The sequence below is a fragment of the Bos indicus x Bos taurus genome, chromosome 5 (genome assembly GCF_003369695.1).
Source record: "Bos indicus x Bos taurus breed Angus x Brahman F1 hybrid chromosome 5, Bos_hybrid_MaternalHap_v2.0, whole genome shotgun sequence".
Taxonomy (NCBI): domain Eukaryota; kingdom Metazoa; phylum Chordata; class Mammalia; order Artiodactyla; family Bovidae; genus Bos; species Bos indicus x Bos taurus.
Genome location: NC_040080.1, coordinates 18,488,100 through 18,513,287, shown reverse-complemented (window position 1 = coordinate 18,513,287; position 25,188 = coordinate 18,488,100). Strand labels below are relative to the sequence as shown.

General features: G+C 40.1%; 1 protein-coding gene across 2 annotated transcripts; it reads right to left on the bottom strand.

Moving 5' to 3' along the window:
* Positions 1-543: 543 nt before the first annotated feature.
* Positions 544-24,747, bottom strand: CLEC4E (C-type lectin domain family 4 member E). Of its 2 annotated transcripts, none has more exons than XM_027541228.1 (7): positions 24,704-24,747; positions 10,609-10,747; positions 9,188-9,280; positions 7,186-7,275; positions 5,453-5,604; positions 2,484-2,599; positions 544-873 (listed from the first exon to the last, which is right to left on the bottom strand). In XM_027541228.1, the coding sequence occupies exons 2-7, from the start codon at positions 10,640-10,642 to the stop codon at positions 723-725; spliced, it is 636 nt and encodes a 211-aa protein (XP_027397029.1). In that variant the 5' UTR covers positions 10,643-10,747; positions 24,704-24,747; the 3' UTR covers positions 544-722. The 2 variants fall into 2 exon arrangements, with proteins under 2 accessions (XP_027397029.1, XP_027397028.1); XM_027541227.1 differs by lacking the exon at positions 24,704-24,747 and adding an exon at positions 24,496-24,535.
* Between the last annotated feature and the right edge of the window lie 441 nt (positions 24,748-25,188).

Below are 25,188 nucleotides of genomic sequence, written 5' to 3'. Positions count from 1 at the left end.
ATCAGGGATTGAACGTGCATCCTCTGCATTGGAAGGCGAAGTCCCAGCCACTGGACCAGCAAGGAAGTCCCTGGATGATAGTCTCTTTGGGGCTGAAGGTTAGCGTGGCCTTTCTATTAATAAGTAGGTGAAGTAAATGCCTTTGGCTGGAAAGTCCACACCAGTCTTTTAATCAGGAATAAGTTTGTGACTTGAAAAGTTTCCTACTCATTATAGAGGAGAACACAATGAAGCAATATGCTTGGGTAAGGGGTAAAAAACAGAATGAAATCAAGAAGACAGATTTTTCAGGAACTAGAAAGAAGACATGACACAGAGCCTGAATTTGAACTGTTTAAGACAAAAATTTCCAAAATTCTCTTCTTTGCTGGATTTGGTGCTTGTCTGTGTCCCTGTATTTTCACATAAATACTCATAAATGAAGCATTTGTACCAAAAGGAGAAAGGAATAGCCCTTCTCGCAGCATTGCTAGATAAGCGGTAAATTCTGAGAAATCCCAAGACTGATGTAGACAAAAATGCACTTTAGTCAATAACCATGAATTATAACCTTCAAAATGACTTCTTTTTATTTATATGAAAGCAACAAACATTTATGAAGTCCTAAAAAAGTGCAGTGCATGCTTTTCTCACGTTGGAGTTGTGTGGTTATGATTATCACTTGTTCTTTCCCATTTATACATTTTAGGGTTGTGCCTCGTGTCTTGAAGATTTTTCTTTTCTCAAATCTTTCTTTCTGGCATTTCACAAACCCGAAACATATTGAAGAAACAGGGCACATCATTCCAGTTTTGCCTTGGATTTGAGGAGTCCCTTATGGTGGCACAGTCCTCCACAGTAACCAGGTTGTTGGGCTCCCCTGCATCCCAGAAGCTGAAAGAGAGCAAAAGGGGAGATTTACACGAGGTAAGGTGACCTATGCATGCATGCTAAGTCGCTTTATTCATGTCTGACTCTTTGTGACCTTATGGACTGTATGTAGCCCACCAGGCTTTTCTGTCCATGGCATTCTCCAGGCAAGAATACTGGAGTGGGTTGCCATTTCCTGCTGCAGGGTATCTTCCCAACCCAGGGACTGAAGCTATGTCTCTTACCTCTCCTGCCTTGGGCAAGTTGGTTCTTTACCATTAGCGCCACCTGGGAAGCCCTATAAACTAGGCAAAATACATTCGTGTTTGACTTTGCAACAATTTTACGAGACAGGTGTTATAATCCCCACTTTGATGATGAAGCAAAAGAATCTCAGAAGAGCTAAACCATTTCTCTAAGTCATAGAGTTTGTGAATAGTGAAGTTAAACTGGATGTTTCTGACTTTCTATTCTGCTGTGGTTGCTCATGGCTTTAGACCCAAAACGGAGATGTTAGGGGAAAGAGGGATATCCTGATGGATTTGTTTCCTTCACACACATAGCTCACATCGTGTTTATCTCCCCTTATCCTATAGAGTTTTGTATTCACTGAGGTGCATACTTCACTGGGTCCACAGAACAATGTTTTAAAGGGTCAGAACATCCTACTTTTAGTCCATAGGAATCTGTTGTCTCAGACTTCCCTTGTGGCACGGTGGATAAGAATTCACCTACCAATGGAGGGGACACAGGTCCAGTCCATGATCTGGGAAGATCCTACATGCCACGGAGCAGCTAAGCCTATGTACCACAACTACTGAGCCCAAGCCCTCTAGAGCTCAAGAGCCACAACTTCTCAGCCTGTGGGCCGCAGCTACCCAAGTCCATGCACTCTGGAGCCTGTGCTCCTCAACAAGAGAAGCCACCACAATGAGAAGTCCATGCACTGGAATGAAGAGTAGTCCCCGCAACTAGAGAAAGCCCCCACAAAGCAACGAAGACCCAGTATAACTAAAAATAATTAATTTTTTTAAATTCAAAGCTCTAAGAAAAGAATCTGTTGTCTTTCTTAAATCATTGTTTTTGTCTCATTGACTACAGTTTGGTGGCACAAGACTTCAAATTCCACTCTTTGTCTCCCTTGCATTTCCCATGAACTAGTGTTCTGTTTTAAGCCTCTTCTCATTTCATCTATTATTTCCCCTTTATTTCTGAGGTAATTCTAGGAGATGGAGGCAGCAGATCCTTATGCTTCTCTTTTCTGTCTTATATATCAGCTCTTTTTATGTTTGCATTTAATATCACCAAGAATGGACATGAATATACCTCTTGGACCAGAAGGAGGTTCTGAGGACTCTCCTCAACAGTGGTCTAACTTTACAATTTGGGCTAGCGTTATAGTTCTACTGGGCTTCCCAGGTGGCTCCACCTGCCAATGAAGGAGACACAGTTTCGATCCCTGGGTCAGGAAGATCTCCTGAAGAAGGAAATGGCAACTTGCTCCAGTATTCTTGCTTGGAAAATCCCATGAACAGAGGAGCCTGGTAGGCTACAGCCCATGGGGTCTCAAAAGAGTTGGACACAACTGAGCAACTAAACAACAACAAATAGTTTTACTACAAGAAGGAAATTACCTCAGAGACTTTGTGAAAGGTGTACCATCTACCCATTGCCACTGACCCTCAGTCACCTGGTCCGTCAGTCCAATATAAAACTCTTTCTTTCTAGGTTTTGTGTAGTAAAGGAATTCCTACGGGAGATACACACAGCAAATGAGGAGATCAGTTATTCCAATTTCAAATAAACATTGAAGGTAATTGTTTTTAAGAGAGAACTAGGATTTGGACTGGAGGTAATAGAAAAATGGGCCTGAAATGATAAGATTATAGAGGATTTATTTTGGCAAAGCATAGATACCATAAAATTACGCCAGTGAAAAGGAACTTTTGACAGAGAAGGAGGTTCACAATAACTCATGCAAAGTTTATCTACAGTTACGGGTAGCACAAAACATTATAAATCATAGCTTAAATATAATGGACAATTTCTGCTTACCTTCTTTCACATGTTTCTAAAAATACTGGTCATTCTAAAATGAGGTACCCATATGTACCCTATCATGTGTAAAATAAATAGCTAGTGGGAAGCTGCTATATAGCACAGGGAGCTCAGCTCAGTGCTCTGTGATGACCTAGAGGGGTGGAGCATGGGGTGGGAGGGAGGTTCAAGAGGGACGGGATACATGTATACATACAGCTGATTCACCTGGTTGTACAGCAGAAACTAACAGAACATTGTAAAGCAATTATGCTTCAATAAAAATAATAAATAAATAAAATAAAATAAGAATAAAACTAAAGTAAAATATATAAAATATAAACTAAAAATGAATAAATAAAGTAATAATTCAGTTCAGTTCAGTTGCTCAGTCGTGTCTGACTTTTTGTGACCCTGTGGACTGCAGCACGCCAGGCCTCCCTGTCCATCACCAACTCCCGGAGTTTACTCAAACTCATGTCCATTGAGTCAGTGATGCCATCCAACCAGCTCACCCTCTGTCATCCCCTTCTCCTCCTGCCCTCAATCTTTCCCAGCATCAGGGTCTTTTCAAATGAGTCAGCTCTTTGCATTAGGTGGCCAAAATAATGGAGTTTCAGCTTCAACATCAGTCCTACCAATGAACAGCCAGGACTGATCTCCTTTATGATGGACTGGTTAGATCTCCTTGCAGTCCAAGGGACTCTCAAGAGTCTTCTCCAACACCACAGTTTGAAAGCATTAATTCTTTGGCACTCAGCTTTCTTTATAGTCCAACTCTCACATCCATACATGACTATTAAAAAAACCATAGCTTTGACTGGATGGACCTTTGTTGGCAAAGTAACGTCTCTGCTTTTTAATGTGCTGTCTAAGTTGGTCATAACTTTCTTTCCAAGTAGTAAGCATCTTTAAATTCATGGCTGCAGTCACCATTGCAGTGATTTTGGAGCCCCCCCAAAATAAAGTCTGCCATTGTTTCCACTGTTTCCCCATTTATTTGCCATGAAGTGATGGGACCAGATGCCATGGTCTTAGTTTTCTGAATGTTGAGCTTTAAGCCAACTTTTTCACTCTCCTCTTTCATTTTCATCAAGAGACTCTAGTTCTTCTTCCCTTTCTGCCATAAGGGTGGTGTCATCTGCATATATGAAGTTATTGATATTTCTCCTGGCAATTTTCACTCCAACCTGTGCTTCATCCAGCACAGCGTTTCTCGTGATGTACTCTGCATATAAGTTAAATAAGCAGGGTAACAATATACAGCCTTGACACACTCCTTTCCTTATTTGGAATCAGCCTGTTGTTCCATTTCCAGTTCTAACTGTTGCTTCTTGACCTGCATATAAGTTTCTCAAGAGGCAGGTCAGGTGGTCTGGAATTCCCATCTATTTCAGAATTTTCCACAGTTTATTGTGATCCATACAGTCAAAGGCTTTGGCATAGTCAAGAAAGCAGAAATAGATGTTTTCCTGGAACTCTCTTGCTTTTTCAATGATCCAGTGGGTGTTGGCAATTTGATCTCTGGTTCCTCTGCCTTTTCTAAATCCAGCTTGAACATCTGGAAGTTCACAGTTTACATATTGCTGAAGCCTGGCTTGGAAAATTTTGAGCATTACTTTACTAGTGTGTGAGATGAGTGCAATTGTGCAGTAGTTTGAGCATTCTTTGGTGTTGCCTTTCTTTGGGATTGGAATGAAAACTGACCTTTTCCATAGCTGGGGCCACTGCTGAGCTTTCCAAATTTGCTGGCATATTGAGTGCAGCACTTTCACAGCATCATCTTTTGAAAATGAAAATGAAAGTGAAAGTAGCTCAGTTGTGTCCGACTCTTTGTGACCCCCATGGACAATACAGTCCATGGAATTCTCCAGGCCAGAATACTGGAGTGTGTAGCCTTTTCCTTCTCCAGGGGATCTTCCCAACTTGGGGATGGAACCCAGGTTTCCCGCATTGCAGGTGGATTCTTTACCAGCTGGGCCACAAGGGAAGCCCAAGTATGCTGGAGAGGGTAGCCTATCCCTTCTCCAGCGGATCTTCCTAACCGAGGAATTGAACTGGGGTCTCCTTCATTGCAGGTGGATTCTTTACCAACTGAGCCATGCGTGTGAGATGAGTGCAATTGTGCAGCAGTTTGAGCATTCTTTGGCACTGCCTTTTTTGGGGACTGAAATGAAAACTGACCTTTTCCAGTTCTGTGGCCACTGCTGAGTTTTCCAAATTTGCTGGCATATTGAATGCAGCACTTTCATAGCATCATCTTTTAGGTAATAATAATTACAGATTACTAAATAATAAATAACATGAAGTCCCAATCCTCTTTTTTTCCTGCCTTACTAATAAAGGAATTAAACATGAAAATTTCTTTTTATCGTAGTTTCTTCTAGTAAAGAAAATAAAGTTGGTAATGGCTTACAGAAAAGGTAAGAACAGCATGTATTTCAGTAAATTCATGTGACACATAGAAATTGCGGGTCAAATACTATACACAAGCATGTATGGGGTAAAGAGAGATGGGTCCTGTGAAGGATGTTTCACTACACTGGAGGATGCTGTACTCAACTACCTGCTCCTCCTGCGTGTTGATAACCACCAGGTGAGCACCCATGCTCGAGCAGTTTTTTAGACTTGCTCTCCAGGACATGGTGTCAGGAGAAAATAAGTAGCAGCTGGATTGAAAATGGAACCACTTCAGTGGACAGCAATTCTTGACTGAACCTGGAAGGAGAGAAGTTTCTGTGAGAGTCCCACATGAACCAGGTAAGATAATAGAAACCTTCCTCTGAGCTGATAAGTTTTTCACTTTGAGTCAGAAGCCTTGGAACCCCTTGTTCATGCTCCACATCTTACCATCCAAGACTTTAGGGAATTCCTCAGTCAACAAACACAAACAGCAATGTTCTTGTCTATCAAGAATTAATCCTTACTTTCTAGATGTCAGTGCCAATAAATAATAACACAACCGTATAAAAGCAGTCTCCAACCTTTTGGCACCAGGGACAGGTTTTGCGGAAGACCATTTTTTCATGGACTAAGTGGGGGAGCTGGTTTCAGGATGATTCAAGAGCATTACATTTATATTGTACACTTTATTTCTAATCTAATGCCACTGTTGATCTGATAGGTGGTATCGGTCTTTGGACTGGTACACATTTATTCTAAGGGTTTGCTGTAACATCCCCAGAGTTTCCTATTTGAATGCTAATTGCACTTCTAAAGTTTTATTCTTGTCCTCTTACCAAATTCTCATTATTCTCTGACAGGCAAGATTTTGCATTTTACTTTTGAAAAACAGGACTCAACTCAATTACTTTACTTATCCCCAAAGAGATTGGGAACCCCTAATATATACAATCTTCCTTAGTTATGCTATTGACATGGGACCCTATTATATGTTCATAGACTTCCAAGTTCAGAGAAAAATTATGTATTTTATCTGAGTGACCACTAAGCAACTGTGTCTCACGTTTTCCAAACAATGTACCCTCAACAGAATCTCCAAACTAGTTGTCCTACAGTTCTTAGAACTATAGAATTTCAGTCTATGAAGTTTATTAAAAATAAATAGTCCAATTCCTCTTGATTTAACGGTGAGGAAATTATAGCTCAGAGAAGGAAGTCACTTTCTATTGTCAAGTAGCATTTTGCTAAGACTTGGACCAGGACAATATGGAAGAGTATAGGGAGCATATTTCTGATATATTTTCAAATTTCCTTCCTACATTTTTTTCCTCCTTCACTTCATTTTGGAAGCAGGTGATGGATGAAAATAAAAAGTACACTTCTGGGAATAACACCTTCAACTTCTAGATTGACTCTTCAGCCAGACGCCTCACATTTATTCTAAAGGTTTGCTATAACGTCCCCAAAGTTTCCTGCTTGAACACAAATTGCACTTCCAAAGTTTTATTCTTGTCCTCTTACCAACTTCTCATTATTCTCTGACAGTACAGGCAAGATTTTGCATTTTGCTTTTGAAAAATGGGACCCAACTTGACTATTTTACTTATCTCCAAATCAATCTAAAGCCAGAAAATGTTGCTATGTAAATTTAGATGTTCAAGTTTGAGGTCTATTATACCTGACCCATTGGGCTTCCCTGGTGGCTCAGATGGTAAATAATCCACCTACAGTGTGGGAGATCTGGCTTTGATCTCTGCGTTGGGAAGATCCCCTGGAGGAGGGCATGGAAACCCACACCAGTATTCTGGAGAATCCCCATGGACAGAAGAGCCTGGTGGACTACATAGGGTCACAAAGAGTCAGACTTGACTGAGCGACTAAGCACAGCACACATACCTGATCCATCATTATAGCAGGAGAGTTCCATGGAATCCCCAGGTGGCTGGAACTTTTTCTCATCACATAGTTGAAAGATGCTATATGTCACTGTAAGGGAAAGAGGCACAGCTAATATTCATTACCCTTAATACAAGTGCATTTTATCTGACACTGATGAACCTATTTGCAGGGCAGGAATAGAGACGCAGACACAGAGAACAGGCTTGAGGGCACAGTCCAGGAGAGAGGGTGGGACGAATCGAGAAAAGATACATTACCATACATAAAATAGTTTGCTAGTGGGAATTTGCTGTATGATGCAGGGAGTTCAACTCAGTGCTCCGTGATAATCTAGAGGGGTGGGATGGGGTGGGAGGGAGGATCAACAGGGAGGGGACATATGTATATTTATGGCTGATTCACATTATTATATGGCAGAAACCAATATAACATTTTAAAGCAATTATCCTCCAATTAAAATTTTTTACAAATACATTAACATTTTTTTATAGTTATAAAAGTACCAGTAGTTATGATATTTCCTTACTATCTACTTTTACTTCAGCATGGATAGGAACTGAGGTTTGGTTAGTCAAAGAAGAGAGAATTCACATTTCATGCTTTTCCTGATTTATGAACACAAATGTACTTTATTTCAGGTTCAAAGACCCAAAAAAACCAGATGTGATGTCATGTAAAACTCACATTTGTATTTTTTTTCTTGTAACAAAGCCCTAGCTGAGACAGTAGAGTAGAAGAAAACTTTTTCCCTCACCTACACAGTAGAATGCATTTTAAAAGACAAATATTTTTGAAATGCTAATGTTTTCCTTGATTCCACAAACAAAATATTCTTCTCAGCCAGTTTCTTACCAAAGAAAGACACTCATATGAATTTACCTGTAGGAATTATGTATCTCAATATAGCTGTCTTACTAATAGTACAATATGCTTGGTAAGTCCTAAGCAATAAGTCCTAGCCTAAGATGAAAATGAATTATCTATTTATTGAATAAACTTTGTTAATAACATGATGATGATAATGCAGAAGATTGGTTTCAGTAATGTTAAATGAATGAATTATTGGAATGGCCACTGATCATATAAATTGCCAAATTCAATTCAGCAGCTTGGGTATTTTACCAGGGTGTATTCCTAGTAGTGTGTGCATAATCTGGAAAAATAAAATCAACAGTGAGTTAAATATATATATAATAAATATGTTTGGACTCTCTTTTGTTGCTGTTGTTTAGTTGCTAAGTCATGTCCAGCTTTTTGCAACCCCATGGACTGTGGCCTGCCAGGCTCTTGTGTCCATGGGATTCTTCAGGCAAGAATACTGGAGTGGATAGCCATTCTCCAGAGGGTTTTCCCGATGCAGGGATCCAACCCACGTCTCCTGAATTGCCAGCATATTCTTTACCACTGAGCCACCAGGGAAGGCCCCACAAAAGCAATACAAAATGCCTAAGACTCTCTCTTTTGCCAAGTCGAACCTTCTAACCCTTCTTTCCAAGAAGTGACTTCCTGTGCCTCTGGCTAGGATCTCAGAGAGGTTTACACTAATGACAAGACTACAGAGAGGGTGAACTCAGGGCCACTAAGGAAATAAAAATTGTGTACCATGAAGAATGTTTCGCAGGTCACTGAAACTTAGTACCAGTTTTATGCTGGTTGGGGTTTCTGGCTTGAGGAGTAACCTGGCGATAAATATGGGGGAAAGCATTAGTCACTCAGTCGTGTCCGACTCTTTGCAACCCCATGGTCTGTAACCTGCCAGGCTCCTCTGTCCATGGGATTTCCCAGGCAAGAATACTGGAGTGGGTTGCCAGTTCCCTCTCCAGGGGATCTTCCTCACCCAGGGATAGTACCCACATCTGCATCGCAGGCAGATTCTTTACCATCTGAGTCACCAGGGAAATGGAAATACCCTTTGTGGGAGAAAAGAACCCACAGTCAACAAGGAAGAATTCACTCCTAATGTTCACCAGGCAGCTTGAGTGTGACCTTCAGAACTCACCAACACATCTGGTGATAAAACAGGCACTCAGGAGCAGGATGGAGGTGCCAGCAATGGCCCATGAGAACAGCTGGAAAGAGAAGCATCTTCTCTCTGTAGAAAGAAAGACATACATGTGGTCAATCTTCCCTAAAAAGCTATGAAAGAGATAAAAGAAATTCATGTTTGACCCTGTTTACTTCCTTCCACTTGTATTACCTATACTGAATAATTTTTACACTTTAGAAAGCATGAAGATCATTGGAAGGGTTGGCTAAAACACAGATCATGGGGTCCTACCTCCAGAATTAAAAATTCAGTAGAGCTGGTATGAAATCCACAAGTTTCCAGGAGCTGAGAATGCTGTTGGCCTGGGAACCACACTTAGAGAAGCACTGAAGGAGCTCATGGCTATTTTTAAGAGTCTGAATCAAGGACTCAGACATATGTGCAATTTTTTTCCTTTCCAACTCTCCCAGATTTTCCCTCTTTCCCTCTCCCTTTCTCCTCCTCACTCTTTCCAGTTTTTCTTGTCTCTCTACTGCTCTCCTCCTTTCAGGGTCTCCTTTTCCAGGTGCTTTGTAAATCAATCTGATAAAACTTTGATGACCTTGTAGTTCCCCTCCTCCCCCCTCCACATATTTACACACACAGAGAGTGAATTCCAGAGACTTGCAGATGCTTGCACCCACTCCAGTGTTCTTGCCTGGAGAATCCTGGGGACGGGGGAGCCTGGTGGGCTGCTGTCTATGGGGTCGCACAGAGTCGGACACGACTGACTAACGTGACTCAGCAGCAGCAGCAGAGACTTGCCCAATGGGACACAACGAACCATGGAAAAGGTAGTCTGGTAGCTCTCCCTGAACTCAATCTCCTGCAATCTTCCCAGAAGAACATCTAACCTTCTAACCATCCCCTCTTTCACTCTCTGTCTCTGTCTCTCCTCTCTTACTCTACTGGCATTTACTGGGCAACAAGTCAGTCTCCTCACTCCAGGAGACAACAAAATGGAGAAATGATGACATTTTAAGTATCAGCAAAACAAACTGACCTTGGAGACATATGAAGGGCTTTAAAAATATTGTTTTATTTTGATGGACAAAATTTCTCCACTTTCTTCCAGACCTCACTCATCCCTAAATTTATTGTTCTGTCCCCAGAATGTTTATCACCTCTTCCATGAAAAAATCTATGAAAGAAAAGTGCATGCATGCTCAATCGTCTCCTACTCTTTGTGACCCCATGGACCATAGCCCACCAGGCTCCTCTCTCCATGGGATTTTCCAGGCAAGAATACTGGAGTGGGTTGCCATTTCCTCCTCCAGTCTTCCCAACCCTGAGATTGAACCCATGTCTCCTGTGACTCCTGCATTGGCAGGCAGATTCTTTACCACTGAGCCACTAGGGAAGATTGAAGGAAAAGGAATAGTTGCAAATCTTACCTGTTTGTGATGCTGGTGATGTGGATGAATTCATTCTTTCTCTTTTCTCTTTCTTCCTTTCCTCTCCTCCTCACTGTCTCTTTCTTCCTCCTCCTTTCCTCTTCCCTGTCTCTGTCCTTAGTTTCTGGGTCCAAGAGTGCTTTGTTGATAAGAGCCAAAGAAAATGAAGGAGGAATACTTGATCTATGTTTTAGGAAGCTCAACCTTAAGACATAAGAAAATTAACTTGTTCTGTGGCTGTATGTTTATGTCAAGATTTCCTTTGTTGCATAAGGAGGGCAAGGGAGTTTACTGGGCAACAGTCAGTCTCCTCACTCCAGGAAACAATGAAATGGGGAAATGAAGACATTTTAAGCATCAACAAAACAGACAGAACTTGTGGAGATATGATGGGCTTAAAAATTATTGTTTTATTAATATTTTGGTGGATAAATTGCTGTGCTTTCTTCCAGATCTCACTTATCCTTAAATTTTTCCTTGACATCTGTGGGGCTCACCTATGCACTTCCAAACCACTTTGATCTTTCAGTTCAGTTCAATTCAGTTGCTCAGTCGTGTCTGACTCTTTGTGACCCCACGAATCACAGCACGCCAGGCCTCCCTGTCCATCACCAACTCCCGGAGTTCACTCAAACTCATGTCCATCGAGTCGGTGATGCCATCCATCCATCTTATCCTCTGTCGTCCCCTTTTCCTCCTGCCCCCAATCCCTCCCAATCCCTCAGAGTCTTTTCCAATGAGTCAACTCTTTGCATGAGGTGGCCAAAGTACTGGAGTTTCAGCTTTAGCATCATTCCTTCCAAAGAACACTCAAGGCTGATCTCCTTTAGAATGGACTGGCTGGATCTCCTTGCAGTCCAACGGACTCTCAAGAGTCTTCTCCAACACCACAGTTGAAAAGCATAAATTCTTTGGCGCTCAGCTTTTTTCACAGTCCAACACTCACATCCATACATGACCACTGGAAAAACCATGGCCTTGACTAGACAGACCTTTGTTGGCAAAGTAATGTCTCTGCTTCTTTACTATTACACATTTGTTAACTGAAAAGAGGGCTTCCCTGGTGGCTCAGATGGTAAAGAGTCTGCCTTCAGTGAGGGAGACCTGGGTTCGATTCCTGGTTTGGGAAGATCCCCTGGAGAAGGAAATGGCAACCCACTCCAGTATTCTTGCCTGGAAAATCCCATGGATGGAGGAGCCTGGCAGGCTACATTCTATGGGTTGCAAAGAGTCAGACAGGACTGAACTGAAAAGGAGACACATTTGACACAGAGCTGGGCATGTAGTATATGTATTTATACCTTAGCCATGTGAATTTTCTTCACCTTTTATGCTTTTTCTTCCTCTTTCATTTGAAGCTCTTAAACAGTCTATTACTTTGGAATTCTAATGCCTTTTATCAAGTGATGGCCACTAGGCTATTTTACAGGTTCAACTCAGATGAACAGCCTTGTGTAGTATGACTATGCACTTTGAAACTCATCTCAATTTCTTACATCATAACATAGGTTCTGAGGTTCTAGAGGAGGCTCAGTAGGAAGTTTAATTCTACTGTTCTAAATTACTTGTGAGTTTTGTTTTATATTAATATTATAACCTATTTCTCTCAATGGGAAAAATGACTTTGAATGTTGGAAGAAATAATTTCAATTAGATATTGGAATACAGTGTGTTTCTGGAAGATTAGTTGGATATAGTCATGTTCTGTTACTTAAGAATAAGATTAACTGGTCTCAATTGATTTAAATTCACATTTGTTATATATATATATATGTATAAAACCTGGTAATCCCCACACCCAATGACTCACAGACTTCCCATGTGTTAGAAAATATCCCTATTCTCAAAGGGACTTTTTATTGTTTGAATGTATTGTCAATTCCCTCCAGATTTTCCATTTAACAGTTATATAGATTATAGAATGATTACAACTTTTACACATTTATTTTATAAACATACACATTTTTAATGTATGCTATCAGCAAATGGCTTTGAACCACAGAGAAACTGTCTAGTGGATGAATTATATGAATTATTAAATAGTGAATCACACTAACTACAGCCCATTATTTATTATTATCAATCAGTAGAAATCAATATGAATGAACAATTATGTTAATAATTTAATGAATATACAATTAGCTGTATATTAATGATTAATAGTTCTGTTTGCATCAACTAAAATATGAAAATGATTTTATCCCCTTTGTTTTACCACTTTTCTCCAAGTTATAAAAATAGTATTTTTGTGTTCAATAATATGAGAAAAATATGACAAGTGAAAGACTTCTATCTATTCTATGTTTAGAAGTCCATACTTCTAAAGCCAATCACTGTTGATTTTTTTTTACATACTTTGAGAGATTAAAAAAAAAATTATTTATTTATTTTTGGCTGCACCGGGTCTTTGCTGCTGAGGATGGGCTTTCTCTAGTTGTGATGAGCAGGGGCTAGATTTTGGAAATCTACCACATTTTCCTGAAGCTGACATAAGCAGTATGACATAAGCTCTCTTGGCCTGTAACCCAAATTTGATGTTTATTTGGAGTACCATCTCATCTTCTGTCATCCCCTTCTCCTCCTGCCTTCAATCTTTCCCAGCATCAGGGTCTTTTCCAGTGAGTCAGTTCTTCACATCAGGTGGCCAAATTATTGGAGTTTCAGCTTCAGCATTAGTCCTTCCAATGAATATTCAGGACTGATTATGAAGACAAGATGGTTGGATGGCATCACCAACTCGATGGACATGAATTTGAGTAAGCTCCGGGAGTTGGTTCTGGACAGGAAAACCTGGCATGCTGCAGTCCATGGGGTTGCAAAGAGTCAGATAGGACTGAGTGACTGAACTGAACTGAACTGGAGTACCATAAATCTATATCAATGCAATTCTTGTAAATATTTAAATCTTGACTATCTACTATGAAAATTAGGGATTATAATGCATAGTTTATAATGCTGATTTTAATATTGAAATGTGTCAATATAAAGTGATTTTCTTATGCACATATAAGAAAGGAAAAGATGAATCAGTTACATTCCTTCCCTCTGCCTATTGAGAAAGCTCATCCCGATTATAAAACCTGGTGCTGGGAACTTCCCTGATGGTCCCATGGTCGAGAATCTGCTTTCCAGTGCAGGAGACACAGGTTTGATCCCTGGTGGTGGAAGTAAGATTCCACATGCTGTGGGGCAACTAAGCCCATGGGTTGCAGCTAAGACCTCACACAGTCAAATAAATAAATAAATAAATATTTTAAAACACCAAACATAGTGCTTTTTATTATAGCTTTGCTTTTAACTGTGAAAAGTGAAAGGGAAAGTCACTCAGTTGTGTCCGATTCTTTGTGACTCCATGGACTATACAGTCCGTGGAATTCTCCAGGCCAGAATACTGGAGCAGGTAGCCATTCCCTTCTCCAGGGGATCTTCCCAACCCAGGGATTGAACCCAGGTCTCCGGCATTGCAGATTCTTTACCAGCTGAACCATCAGGGAAGCCTGTTTTAAACGGTATTCAAATAGAAAAACTGTAAGGTATAAATTGATAAACATAATATGAATTCTGAAGATCAGGATCAAAGAATAAATCATATTGTGCATATTGCAAATCGGTCTTGAATATTTATTGGAAGGACTGATGTTGAAGCTGAAACACCGATACTCTGGCCACTTGATGTGAAGAAATGACTCATTTGAAAAGACCCTGATGCTGGGAAAGATTGAGGGCGGGAGAGAAGGGGATGACAGAGGATGAGATGGTTGGATGGCATCACCGACTCAATGGACATGAGTTTGAGTAAACTCTGTGAGTTTGTGATGGACAGGGAAGTCTGGTGTGCTGCAGTCCATGGGGTTGCAAAAAGTTGGACATGACTGAGCAACTGAACTGAACTGAACTCAGCTGTGCATATTGCTAATTCATGTAGTTCATTTCATTATAATGTATACCTGACTTTATAATGTTGAACTTACAACCCTTTATCATTAATATTTAAAAAATAAAATCCAAATATCTGCAGCAATAAATAAATAAACAAACCTGAAATTTTGTCTCAAGTCAATTATTTTCATTGTAATTTAATATCAAAGCCTTATTGTTAAAATGTAACACAAGGACATGACAATATAGGAACATTAATTACTCAATAGAGCAGGTGAAACATGACTCTTGTGACAGTCATATTGCAATTTTTTCTTCTGAGACAAACACTTCCTCTTCCTTATGGGAGAGTAGAGAATAAGATATTTTAGGCTACTTCACTTTTCTTTAATCCTTTCTTATTCACATTCTTGAATAACTGTGAAACCGTCTTCCTATATCAAATATGATTTTTCATGAATTTTGTTGAATGAGATTTTGGAACTTTTCTCCCTTATGAAATTTTGAGGTGACAAAATTGATATTCTGCTGTTAATTTATCTTTGTAAGATGTGAATAATTCCCAAATAGAATTCATCTTAAAAGATCTAAATGGAAATTAAGTGTCAAAACTATTTTATTTTTAAAGAGCATTTTGTCTAACAGAGGTATTCTACAAAGATTAGAATTATGATATAATTAATTTTTATTGCATTCATAGTTTTCAAATTTTATAAATGTGTGTAAGTATGTTATTTAACTTTTTATGAATGATTGTATTAATGTTATTTATACATGTTTCACTTTTAGTATACCTACTATCAATTTCCTTGTTAATTTTATCATTTTAAAATAAAGAACTTTTATAATAACTACTATTTAACATTAATAGTTCAGAGTTTTTAAGGAGAGTGAAAATGACCATCACAAGTTAGCACAGATATAAGGAGTTACCCATTTATAAATGTTTATGCCTCCAAAACATTAGCTTTAAAAAATAATAAAGTAATCTTTAAGTTATTTAGAATATATATTTTCTCATAGAAATAAATACGTCCTCAAATCAACACCTGGAAAATCCCATGGACAGAGGAGCCTGTCAGGCAACAGTCAAGAATCACACAGAGTTGGACAGGACTGAAGCGACTTAGCACATATGCACTCACCAATCAACACAAAAACTTGTTTAACCCATCAGAATTTTGAGGTGTTTGCTAGGACCTTGTTCAGACTATCTTTTTGTAAATGGAGAGAGGTATTGTGCATTTACATAGAATAACTTGAGTCACTATTAACTTGCCAACCAGGTGACAGAGCAGTCAACTCAGCGTGTGTGGACTATGACATAACTTCATTATTTCCAAACAATGCCCTCTACCGTGCTGTGTCAAAATTCTCTTTTCTGCTGAGTAGCAGATATTTTAATATCTTGGCAGATCCTTTGGTTTTCAGGTCACTTTCACTAGGCAAATTGTGAAACTTGTCTAACCCATCTTAAAGCTGATTTTATATATCTTACGTTTATTTTCCTCTTTCTCCAATGGATCTTCTAACCTGCTGAGCCACAGGCATGGGCCATGGCCTGAGGAGTCTGCAGCCAAGAAAGGAGAATGTATTCTGCCCTTTGTTTTTAAAATATATATATTTATATACATATAGCTTCCCTGGTGGCTCAGATGGTAAAGAATCTACCCACATGGTGGGAGACCAGGTTTGCTCCCTGGATCAAGAAGATCCCCTGGAGAAGGAAATAGCAACCCATTCCAGTTTTCTTGCCCAGAGAAATCCATGAACAGAGGAGCCTGGTGGGTTAAATTCCATGAGATCACGAAGAATCAGACATGAATGAGCAACTAACACACACACACACACACACACACACACACACACACACACATTTGGTTGTAACAGGTCTTAGTTGTGGCCCTCAAGATCTTTGATTTTCATAGCATTCAGGATCTAGTTGCAGCATGTGAGATCTAGTTCCCTGCACAGGGATCCAACCTGGGCCCCCTGCATTGGGAGGGCAGAACCTTAGCCACTGGATCACCAGGGAAGTCTCTGTTCTGCTCTTTGAATAACTTCCCTCTTCAAAATATCCCCCTCCTTTCAGCTTCTGCATTTGGTCTCTCTGTTTCAGGGCAGAGAGAGGAGAGAAGTCATGCTATGCTTTTGTCCCGTGATTCCTGGCGAGGGAGCATTGGCTGAGGCTTATTTTGGTTCCTCTCCCTGCTAGTGGTGTAATGTGCAGTTTGGGCTCATTTTCTTGGAGGCATGTTTCAGTTTTTGTCTCTACCACCTAGTACTGCCTCAGAGAAATAAATTCCCCATTTATAATTTTATACCCATAGTTCAGGGTAAGAAATTCCCTCCCTTGGAAGCTGTCTGAGCAGCCAGGTAGCTCCTTTGTTCTTGTTTACACTCTTGAGTTCCTTCATGTGAAGTCAAGGAAACCAGGGGTCTTCTTTTCCCTCTTTTTCTTTCCAGGCACACTACATCAGGCAGCACTTTCTCTGGCTGGTATATACAGCTCCATCAGCCTCTTGCTTTCAGAAAGTACAAATTGTCTGTATAAATTATCACCAAATTGTAGGGAATGTGTCAAGCTTTCCCAGAACAACTCAGGAAGCTTTCCCACCAACTTCAGGTGGTGAAGAACAACTTCACCATCTCCATTAGACTATAAGCTCTATGAGGACAGAGAATTAACTAGTTTGTTCATTACTGTATTCCACGGGCAGGGAACACGTAAGACATCATAGGTGTTCATCATAGACAGTTTTTTTAAGCTTTGACATTTATTTATTTTTGGCCGTGCTGGGTCTTCGCTGCTGCGTGGACTTTTGTCTTGCTGCAGTGAGCGGGAGTATTCTCTAGCTGTAGTGAACCGGCTTCTCATGTGGTGGCTTCTCTTGCTGTGGAGCACAGTTTCCAGGGTGATTGGGCTTCAGTAATTGCAGGTCCTAGAGCACAGACTCAGTAGTTGTGGCACGTGGGCTTAATTGCTATGAAGTATGTGGGATCTTCCTGGAGCAGGGGTCGAAACCAAGTCTCCTGTATTAACAGGCAGATTCTTTACCACTGAGCCACTGGGGAAACCCCAATATTCTTTTTCTTGAAAGAATAAACAAAATAATATCAAGAATTGGTTTTTTAAAAAATCTTTAATACAGGTTGGATAACATCAGGTTTCAATTAACCAAATAACTGATAGCCTAGTGGCTATAAACTGGTGGTAATTTGGCTTGCTTCCCATTGAGGATATGCTGTAATGTCCAGACATTTTTGGCTTCCCTGGTGGCTCAGTGGTAAAGAATCTACCCAAAATGCAGGAGATGTAGTTTTTCAGTTTTTTATTTATTTTTCTGGCCAAGAAATTCCTTTGTACAGTTCATTTCTTCTTTTTTTGTTTAAAAATGTTTATTTATTTACTTGACTGCACCAGGTCTTAGTTGCAGCATGTAGGTTCTTCGATCTTCATTGCAGTGTGTGGGATCTAGTTTCCTTACTAGGGATCCAGGCCTGCTGCATTGGGGGCTCGGAGTTTTAGCTGCTAGATCCTCAGGTCATTTCTTATTTTTCAGTAATAAACCAATCCTTCATATAAATCTTTAAAGGGAGAAGGCAGGTGGACTGGGAAGGGACTGGGCTTCCCCCTCTGGTGGGTCTTCTCAACTGAAAGTGCACGAGAGCAAGTGCCTCCAACTTCTTGATTGCTGGAGCTCAACTTGGAGTTGGCCATGGTGGCAGCTGTGGCTGCAGTGGTATGGTAGCCTACTCCAAATAATAGAGTCATTGGAAATAACTGATACTCAGAAACTGCTGCACCAGTGAATTTTTTTTTTTCCTTAATTGAAGGAAAAATGGTAGCTTAGAGGTAAAGAATCTGTCTGCCAACACTGGAGATGCGGGAGACGTGAGTTCCATCTCTGGGTTGAGACAATCCGCTGGAGGAGGAAATGGCAACCCGCTCCAGTATTCTTGCCTAGAGAATCCCATGGACAGAGAAGCCTTGCGGGCTACAGTCCATGGGGTCGCAGAGAGTTGGACGCAACTGAGTGAATAACACTTTTACTTTCAAGCAGAATGTGGATGATAACCAAAGCAGGTCACAGAGGAGGAGTATAGTGGGGGAAGGGAAGAAGGGAGGAGGGAGAAATAAGGTGTTTGGAACAGGTGGAGACTGAAGGTCATTGTAAAGACTTTTTCTGTCAGACTGAAATGGAGAACGATTATAGGATTTTGAGCAAAAGACTGACACAATCTGACTCAAGTTTCAAAAAAAATTCACTCTCAGAATAATCTGAAGGGAGACAAAAAGAAGCAGAGCAACTTGCCAGGATGTTATTACTGTCATAAGCAAGGGGAATCTAAATACTAGTATTGTTTAAATCTGAGGATAGACAGAATGTGATGATTAATCTAATGTGTCAATTTGACTGCATCATGGGATACCCAGACATTTAACTAAACAGTATTTCTGCATGTGTCTGTGTCATTATCATCATTTCACTGATTCTCATCAGATCCCCTGGAGAAGGGAATGGCTACCCACTCTTGTATTCTGGCCAGGAGAATTCAGTGGACAGAGGACCCTGGCAGGCTATAGTCCATGGGGTTGCAAAGAGTCGGACAAGACTGAGCAACTTTCACTCACTTACTCATTTATCTGTGACTATACTGAATCCACACTTTTACCTAAATTTCTTCTTTTTTTGGACCATGTCACATAGCTTGTGGGATCTTAGTTTCCACACCAGGGATCAAACTCTGACCTTCAACAGTGAAAGTACAGAGTCCTAACCACAGGACCACCAAGAATGTGTTCAGTTGCTTCAGTTGTGCCCGACTTGTTGCAAACCCATGGACAGAGGAGCCTGTTCATGGGATTTTCCTGGCAAGAATACTGGAGTAGGTTGCCATTTCCTCCTCCAGGGGGGACTGCCAGAAAGTTCCCTAGCTAAATTTCATATAATTTTGAGTCCAATGAAATAATTGAATGACTGCCTTGTACCAAATGATGTGTTAAGAACTATGAATGCTGTGTAATTGAACAAAATAAAGTGATGAGAGAATAAACCGCAAACAAGGTAAATAAATTTTGCTTCTGTATAATTTCTTTCCTGGAATAATGGTGCCCTCGTGTGGCTCTAGCTGGCTGTCAAATCATTTCTCAATTACTTTAGGAGTTCAGGGTGCTTATTATGAAATGCTGTGACTTATTTGTCTGCATGCATGCTAAGTCACTTCAGTCATGTCCAGCTCTGTGTGACCCTATGGAGTGACCTGTAACCTGCTAGGTTTCTCTGTCCCTGGGATTCTCCAGACAAGAATACTGGAGTGGGTTGCCATACCCTCCTCCAAGGGATCTTGCTGACCCAGGGATTGAACCCTTGTGTCTTATGTCTCCTGCATTGAGTGCCACCTGGGAAACTTGATGTATTTGTTTAGTAATGTTAAATTATAATGCAGAAATTCACATTAAACTTTCTTCTCACTCTGTATTTGGTGATAGAACATCTGTACGTGTGTACACAGCTCATTCTCATTATTCAGCGTCCTTATATCATATGATATCACTGGGAACGTGGAAATGGAGACCACTGAACTGCTCTCCTAGTGATAACACAAGGGTTAGGTTGCTATGAGGCTCTGGTCACATTTTTGTCAACGGATTGATATAAAAATCTGGCTTATGTGTTTTCTATTAAAAACATCTTATTTAATATATTTTGTTATAAATTAGATAACAAGTAAAGACCCACTGTTTAGCACAGGGATCTCTATTCAATACTCTGTAATGGCCTATATGGGAAAAGAATCTAAAAAAGAGTGGCTATATGTACATGCATGGCAGATTCACTTTAATGGACATCTGAAACCAACAGAGCATTGTAAATTATATCCCGACAAAAATTAAATGTATATGTTAATTATATATATATATTTAATTATATATATATAATTAATTATATATATATGTCCATTAAAGTGAATCTGCCATGCATGTACATATATCCATTCTTTTTTAGATTCTTTTCCCATATAGGCCATTACAGAGTATTGAATAGAGATCCCTGTGCTAAACAGTGGGTCTTTACTTGTTATCTAATTTATATATATATATAATTATATATATATTTAATATATATTTTAATTTTTATGAGAGGCCTGGCATGCTGTAGTGCATGGAGTCTCAGAGTCAGACACGACTGGATGACTGAACAACAATAAGAATGCTTGACTGGATCACACGACAGAATTTTACCAAGAAGCTAAGGGTGTGAATTCCTTGGTAATTCCATTACTTAACTTGACATACTTAGAAGTCAAGTTTGACCCTAAAGAATTGGCTTCACAACAATTCTCTGTTTTTCTATTTTTCTTTCATTGTAATAATGAAGGCCACTACCTTCTGAAGCAAAGATTCCTTCATAGCAGAATTGGTTTTTTCCAGAATTTGTTTTTCACATTCTAAAATTTAAGAATGTGGTTTAATGTCACTGGATGTGGGAGTGATGTTCTGAAATTCCCATAATAGAATGATCTATTGTTCCTTTTTACACAAGTTGTTTCATAGACTCAGGGCAAGTTGTCAAGTGGGTGAACTTTTTTTCTCTCCTTTCAGTTTTCCTCATTTATTTTCAAGATGCCAGTTATTTTGCTATGTCCTAACAGCTCCTCTCCAGAGAAGGCAATGGCAACCCACTCCAGTACTCTTGCCTGGAAAATCCCATGGATGGAGGAGCCTGGTAGGCTGCAGTCCATGGGGTCGCTAGGAGTCGGACACGACTGAGTGGCTTCACTTTCACTTTTCACTTTCATGCATTGGAGAAGGAAACGGCAACCCACTCCAGTGTTCTTGCCTGGAGAATCCCAGGGACGGGGGAGCCTGGTGGGCTGCTGTCTATGGGGTCGCACAGAGTCGGACACGACTGAAGCGACTTAGCAGCAGCAGCAGCAACAGCTCCTCTCATAACGGAAATGGATATTTTTCCAAAGATACTTACTTCTTTCATAAAAGTTAGCTTTTTCAAAAGTTATATTTTAGCCATTTGGCCATTGAGCATGTATAACGCCAACCGGGAGTTCCTGTTTAATCACTGAGATAACCACTTACCTAGTGTAACAACAATAACAATACAATAACAATTGTATATTGTTATGCTGTGGAATTTATTTCATGCCCAGTAATAATGCCTAGAAGGTTTCCCTTGGGCCTGCTTTTGCCTAGTTTTTTTTGCCTAGAGTTTTTACTAGTTTTGGGCTTAACAGATTAACAACCTCAACCAATAGGGTTTTCCTCAATTTTATATTTTGAGGGGTTGGGAGAAAGTGGGTTATCTCAAGTAATAGTTTTTGTTCTTATTCAAAGAGAAAAAGAATTATTTTATAATCATTGCTGCTTTCAGAATGGTTCAGCAGAAATAGTACCTGGAATATTTTTTTTCATTGAAGTTAACTTGTCAATCAGTAAAGCTGAACCATTTAGTCTAAAAAGTGCTTGCTTGTTTTTCTTTCTTTCTTTTTTTTTTTTTTTTTTGCTTTATTGGATTGACCATTGTTTGACTGGATTTATTGTATGAGTTCATGGCTTTGGCTTGGTGCTTCTAAGTTTTTAGCCTTGAACTTGTATTCTCTGACATTCTGACTTCATTCAGCATCCACCTCGAGGCAGCAATGTGAAACTTAAGGCATGTTGAAACCTGAAGGAACAGTGGGAATTCCCACTCACATCTCTCCCCGGGCCTCTCAATTGCCTCTCTCTAGAGGTGAGGACTGAGCGACTGAACTGAACTGAACTGAGAGGAGAGGAATCTTCCAGACAGGTGCAGACTCACAGGACAGAAACTTCTCAATGACTGTAAGTTTTGTCAGAAAGTAAAGAAAAAAAAATGAGTAAAAAAATGAAAACAATGGAAGTCACAGGCCCTGTGGGAAGGACCAACTCTTGCATCTGTTTTCAGATCAAGTATATTCTCAGAGGAGGCCTCTCTTGAGGCATAATTACGAAGTTGCTAAAGTTTGTTTTAGTAGTCATCAGCACAGTTCCCTTTCTGATTGTTGGCATGTGTTTTCCTAGCCTGCGCAGAGCTTTTATTTCATGGCCTAGTCTTGAACATCACTTTAAACCATCACCAGTTAAATCAAGCCTTTCAATTAAATGAAATTAAATTAAACCTTTAAATTGGAACAATTGATTCTCTCTTCCTGTTCCTTCCAGGTTTGTGTCCACTGACTAAGCTGAGATGTTCTTCACTGTTACAGATGAAGAGTTATGGGTCCAATTTAGTGTAGTACCTCAAATGGCTAATGCAAGAAACTGTAGGAATGTCAGTCACACTGATAGGTAGTAGGAAATTAAAGTATCTCCAGTAAAACTTCCTTTGGCACATATTAACTCATATTTTTTCTGATAAGTCTGTTCCTCTTACATGTGGTGTTTTCTCTCTACCCCAGTGCTCTGCACTGAGTCTGATCTGATACTTAGTGACTGTCTGAAAAACAAATATTCTTGCCTTGAGAACCTCATAATCAGTATGAAAAGGCAAAAAGAAGGACACTGAAAGATGAACTCCCCAGGTCGGTAGGTGCCAAATATGCTATTGGAGATCACTGGAGAAATAACTCCAGAAAGAATGAAGAGAAGAGAAACCAAAGCAATAACAACACCCAGTTGTGAATGTGACTGGTGATGGAAGCAAGGTCCCATGCTGTAAAGAGCAATGTTGCATAGGAACTTGGAATGTTAGGTCCATGAATCAAGGCAAATTGGAAGTGATCACACAGATGGCAAGAGTGAATATCGACATTTTAGGAATCAGCAAACTAAAATGGACAGGAATGGGTGAATTTAACTCAGGTGACCATATGCCCACTACTGTGGGCAAGAATCCCTTAGAAGAAACGGAGTAGCCATCATAGTCCACAAGAGTCCAAAATGCAGTACTTGGATGCAATCTCAAAATCGACAGAATGATCTCTGTTCGTTTCCAAGGCAAACCATTCAGTATCACATTAATCCAAGTCTATGCCCCGACCGGTAACACTGAAGAAGCTGAAGTCGAACAGTTCTATGAAGACCTACAAGACCTTCTAGAACTAACACCCCCAAAAGATGTTCTTTTCATTATAGGGGACTGGAATGCAAAAGTAGGAAGTCAAGAAACACCTGGAGTAACAGGCAAATTTGGCTTTGGAGTACAGAATGAAGCACGGCAAAGGCTAATAGAGTTTTGCCAAAAGAGCACACTAGTCATAGCAAACATCCTCTTCCAATAACACAAGGGAAGACCCTACACATGGACATCACCAGATGGTCAATAGTGAAATCAGATTGATTATATTCTTTGCAGCCAAAGATGGAGAAGCTCTATACAGTCAACAAAAACAAGACCAGGAGCTGACTGTGGCTCAGATCATGAACTCCTTATTGCCAAATTCAGGCTTAAATTGAAGAAAGTACGGAAAACTACTAGACCATTCAGGTATGATCTAAATAAAATCCCTTACCATTATACAGTGAAAGTGAGAAATAGATTTAAGGGACTAGATCTGATAGAATGCCTGATGAACTATGGGTGGAGGGAGGTTCGTGACATTGTACAGAAGACAGGGATCAAGACCATCCCCAAGAAAAAGAAATGCAAAAAAGCAAAATGACTGTCTGAGGAGGCCTTACAAATAACTGTGAAAAGAAGAGAAGTGAAAAGCAAAGGAGAAAAGGAAAGATATACCCATTTGAATGCAGAGTTCCAAAGAATAGCAAAGAGAGATAAGAAACCCTTCCTCAGTGATCAGTGCAAAGAAATAGAGGAAAACAACAGAATGGGAAAGACTAGAGATCTCTTCAAGAAAATTAGAGATACCAAGGGAACATTTCATGCAAAGATGGCCTTGATAAAGGACAGAAATGGTATGGACCTAACAGAAGCTGAATATATTAAGAAGAGCTGGCAAGAATACACAGAAAAACTATACAAAAAAGATCTTCACGACACAGATAATCACAATGGTGTGATCACTCACCTAGAGCCAGACATCCTGGAATGTGAAGTCAAGTGGGCCTTAGGATGCCGGGAGCCGGCGAGAGACATTCCACTCGTGACAAAGGTCATGAGGAAGGAGGCTCGGCATACGCAAAGGCGGGATGGAGCCTCGGGAGTCCCCCCGGATATTCTCTAGCATCTTCCCCCCAAAACCAGAGTCTGCCTACTTTATTGCTTTGTGCTCTCACCTCTGACTTTACTGGGGGCTGTCCCCCACCACCATCTCGCTCTCTCTGTCAAAGAGTTAACTTACAGCTCCAATTAATAAAGTTCCTGGGCAACTAGGAGTGTTTAAATCCAAACCCCTCAGATGGCTCTCTAACTCGCCTGACAAGTTTACCCGGACTCCTACAGCTATGCATAAGATTGTTTACAGTCTCCCAGCCTCGAGCCTCGAGAGGCATGGGAAGCTTAAGATATTCAAATAGCTTAGAGCCTCTCAGAGAGTTAGAAACTGTCAGAATAAAACTAGTAAAAGATTTCATTGATGAACCAATGCTTGCTGCCAAGTTTCCGCATCCCCTGAATTGTATCCTTGAATGTGTATTAATTAATATAGTTGGTATGTAGAAAAAATAAGTAGTGGCCTTGGTATTAGTAACTTTAGACCCTTAAGGTAAAAAATTCTTTCCTTTGTTGTAAACCCATTACACATCCGCCCTATAGGAATGCA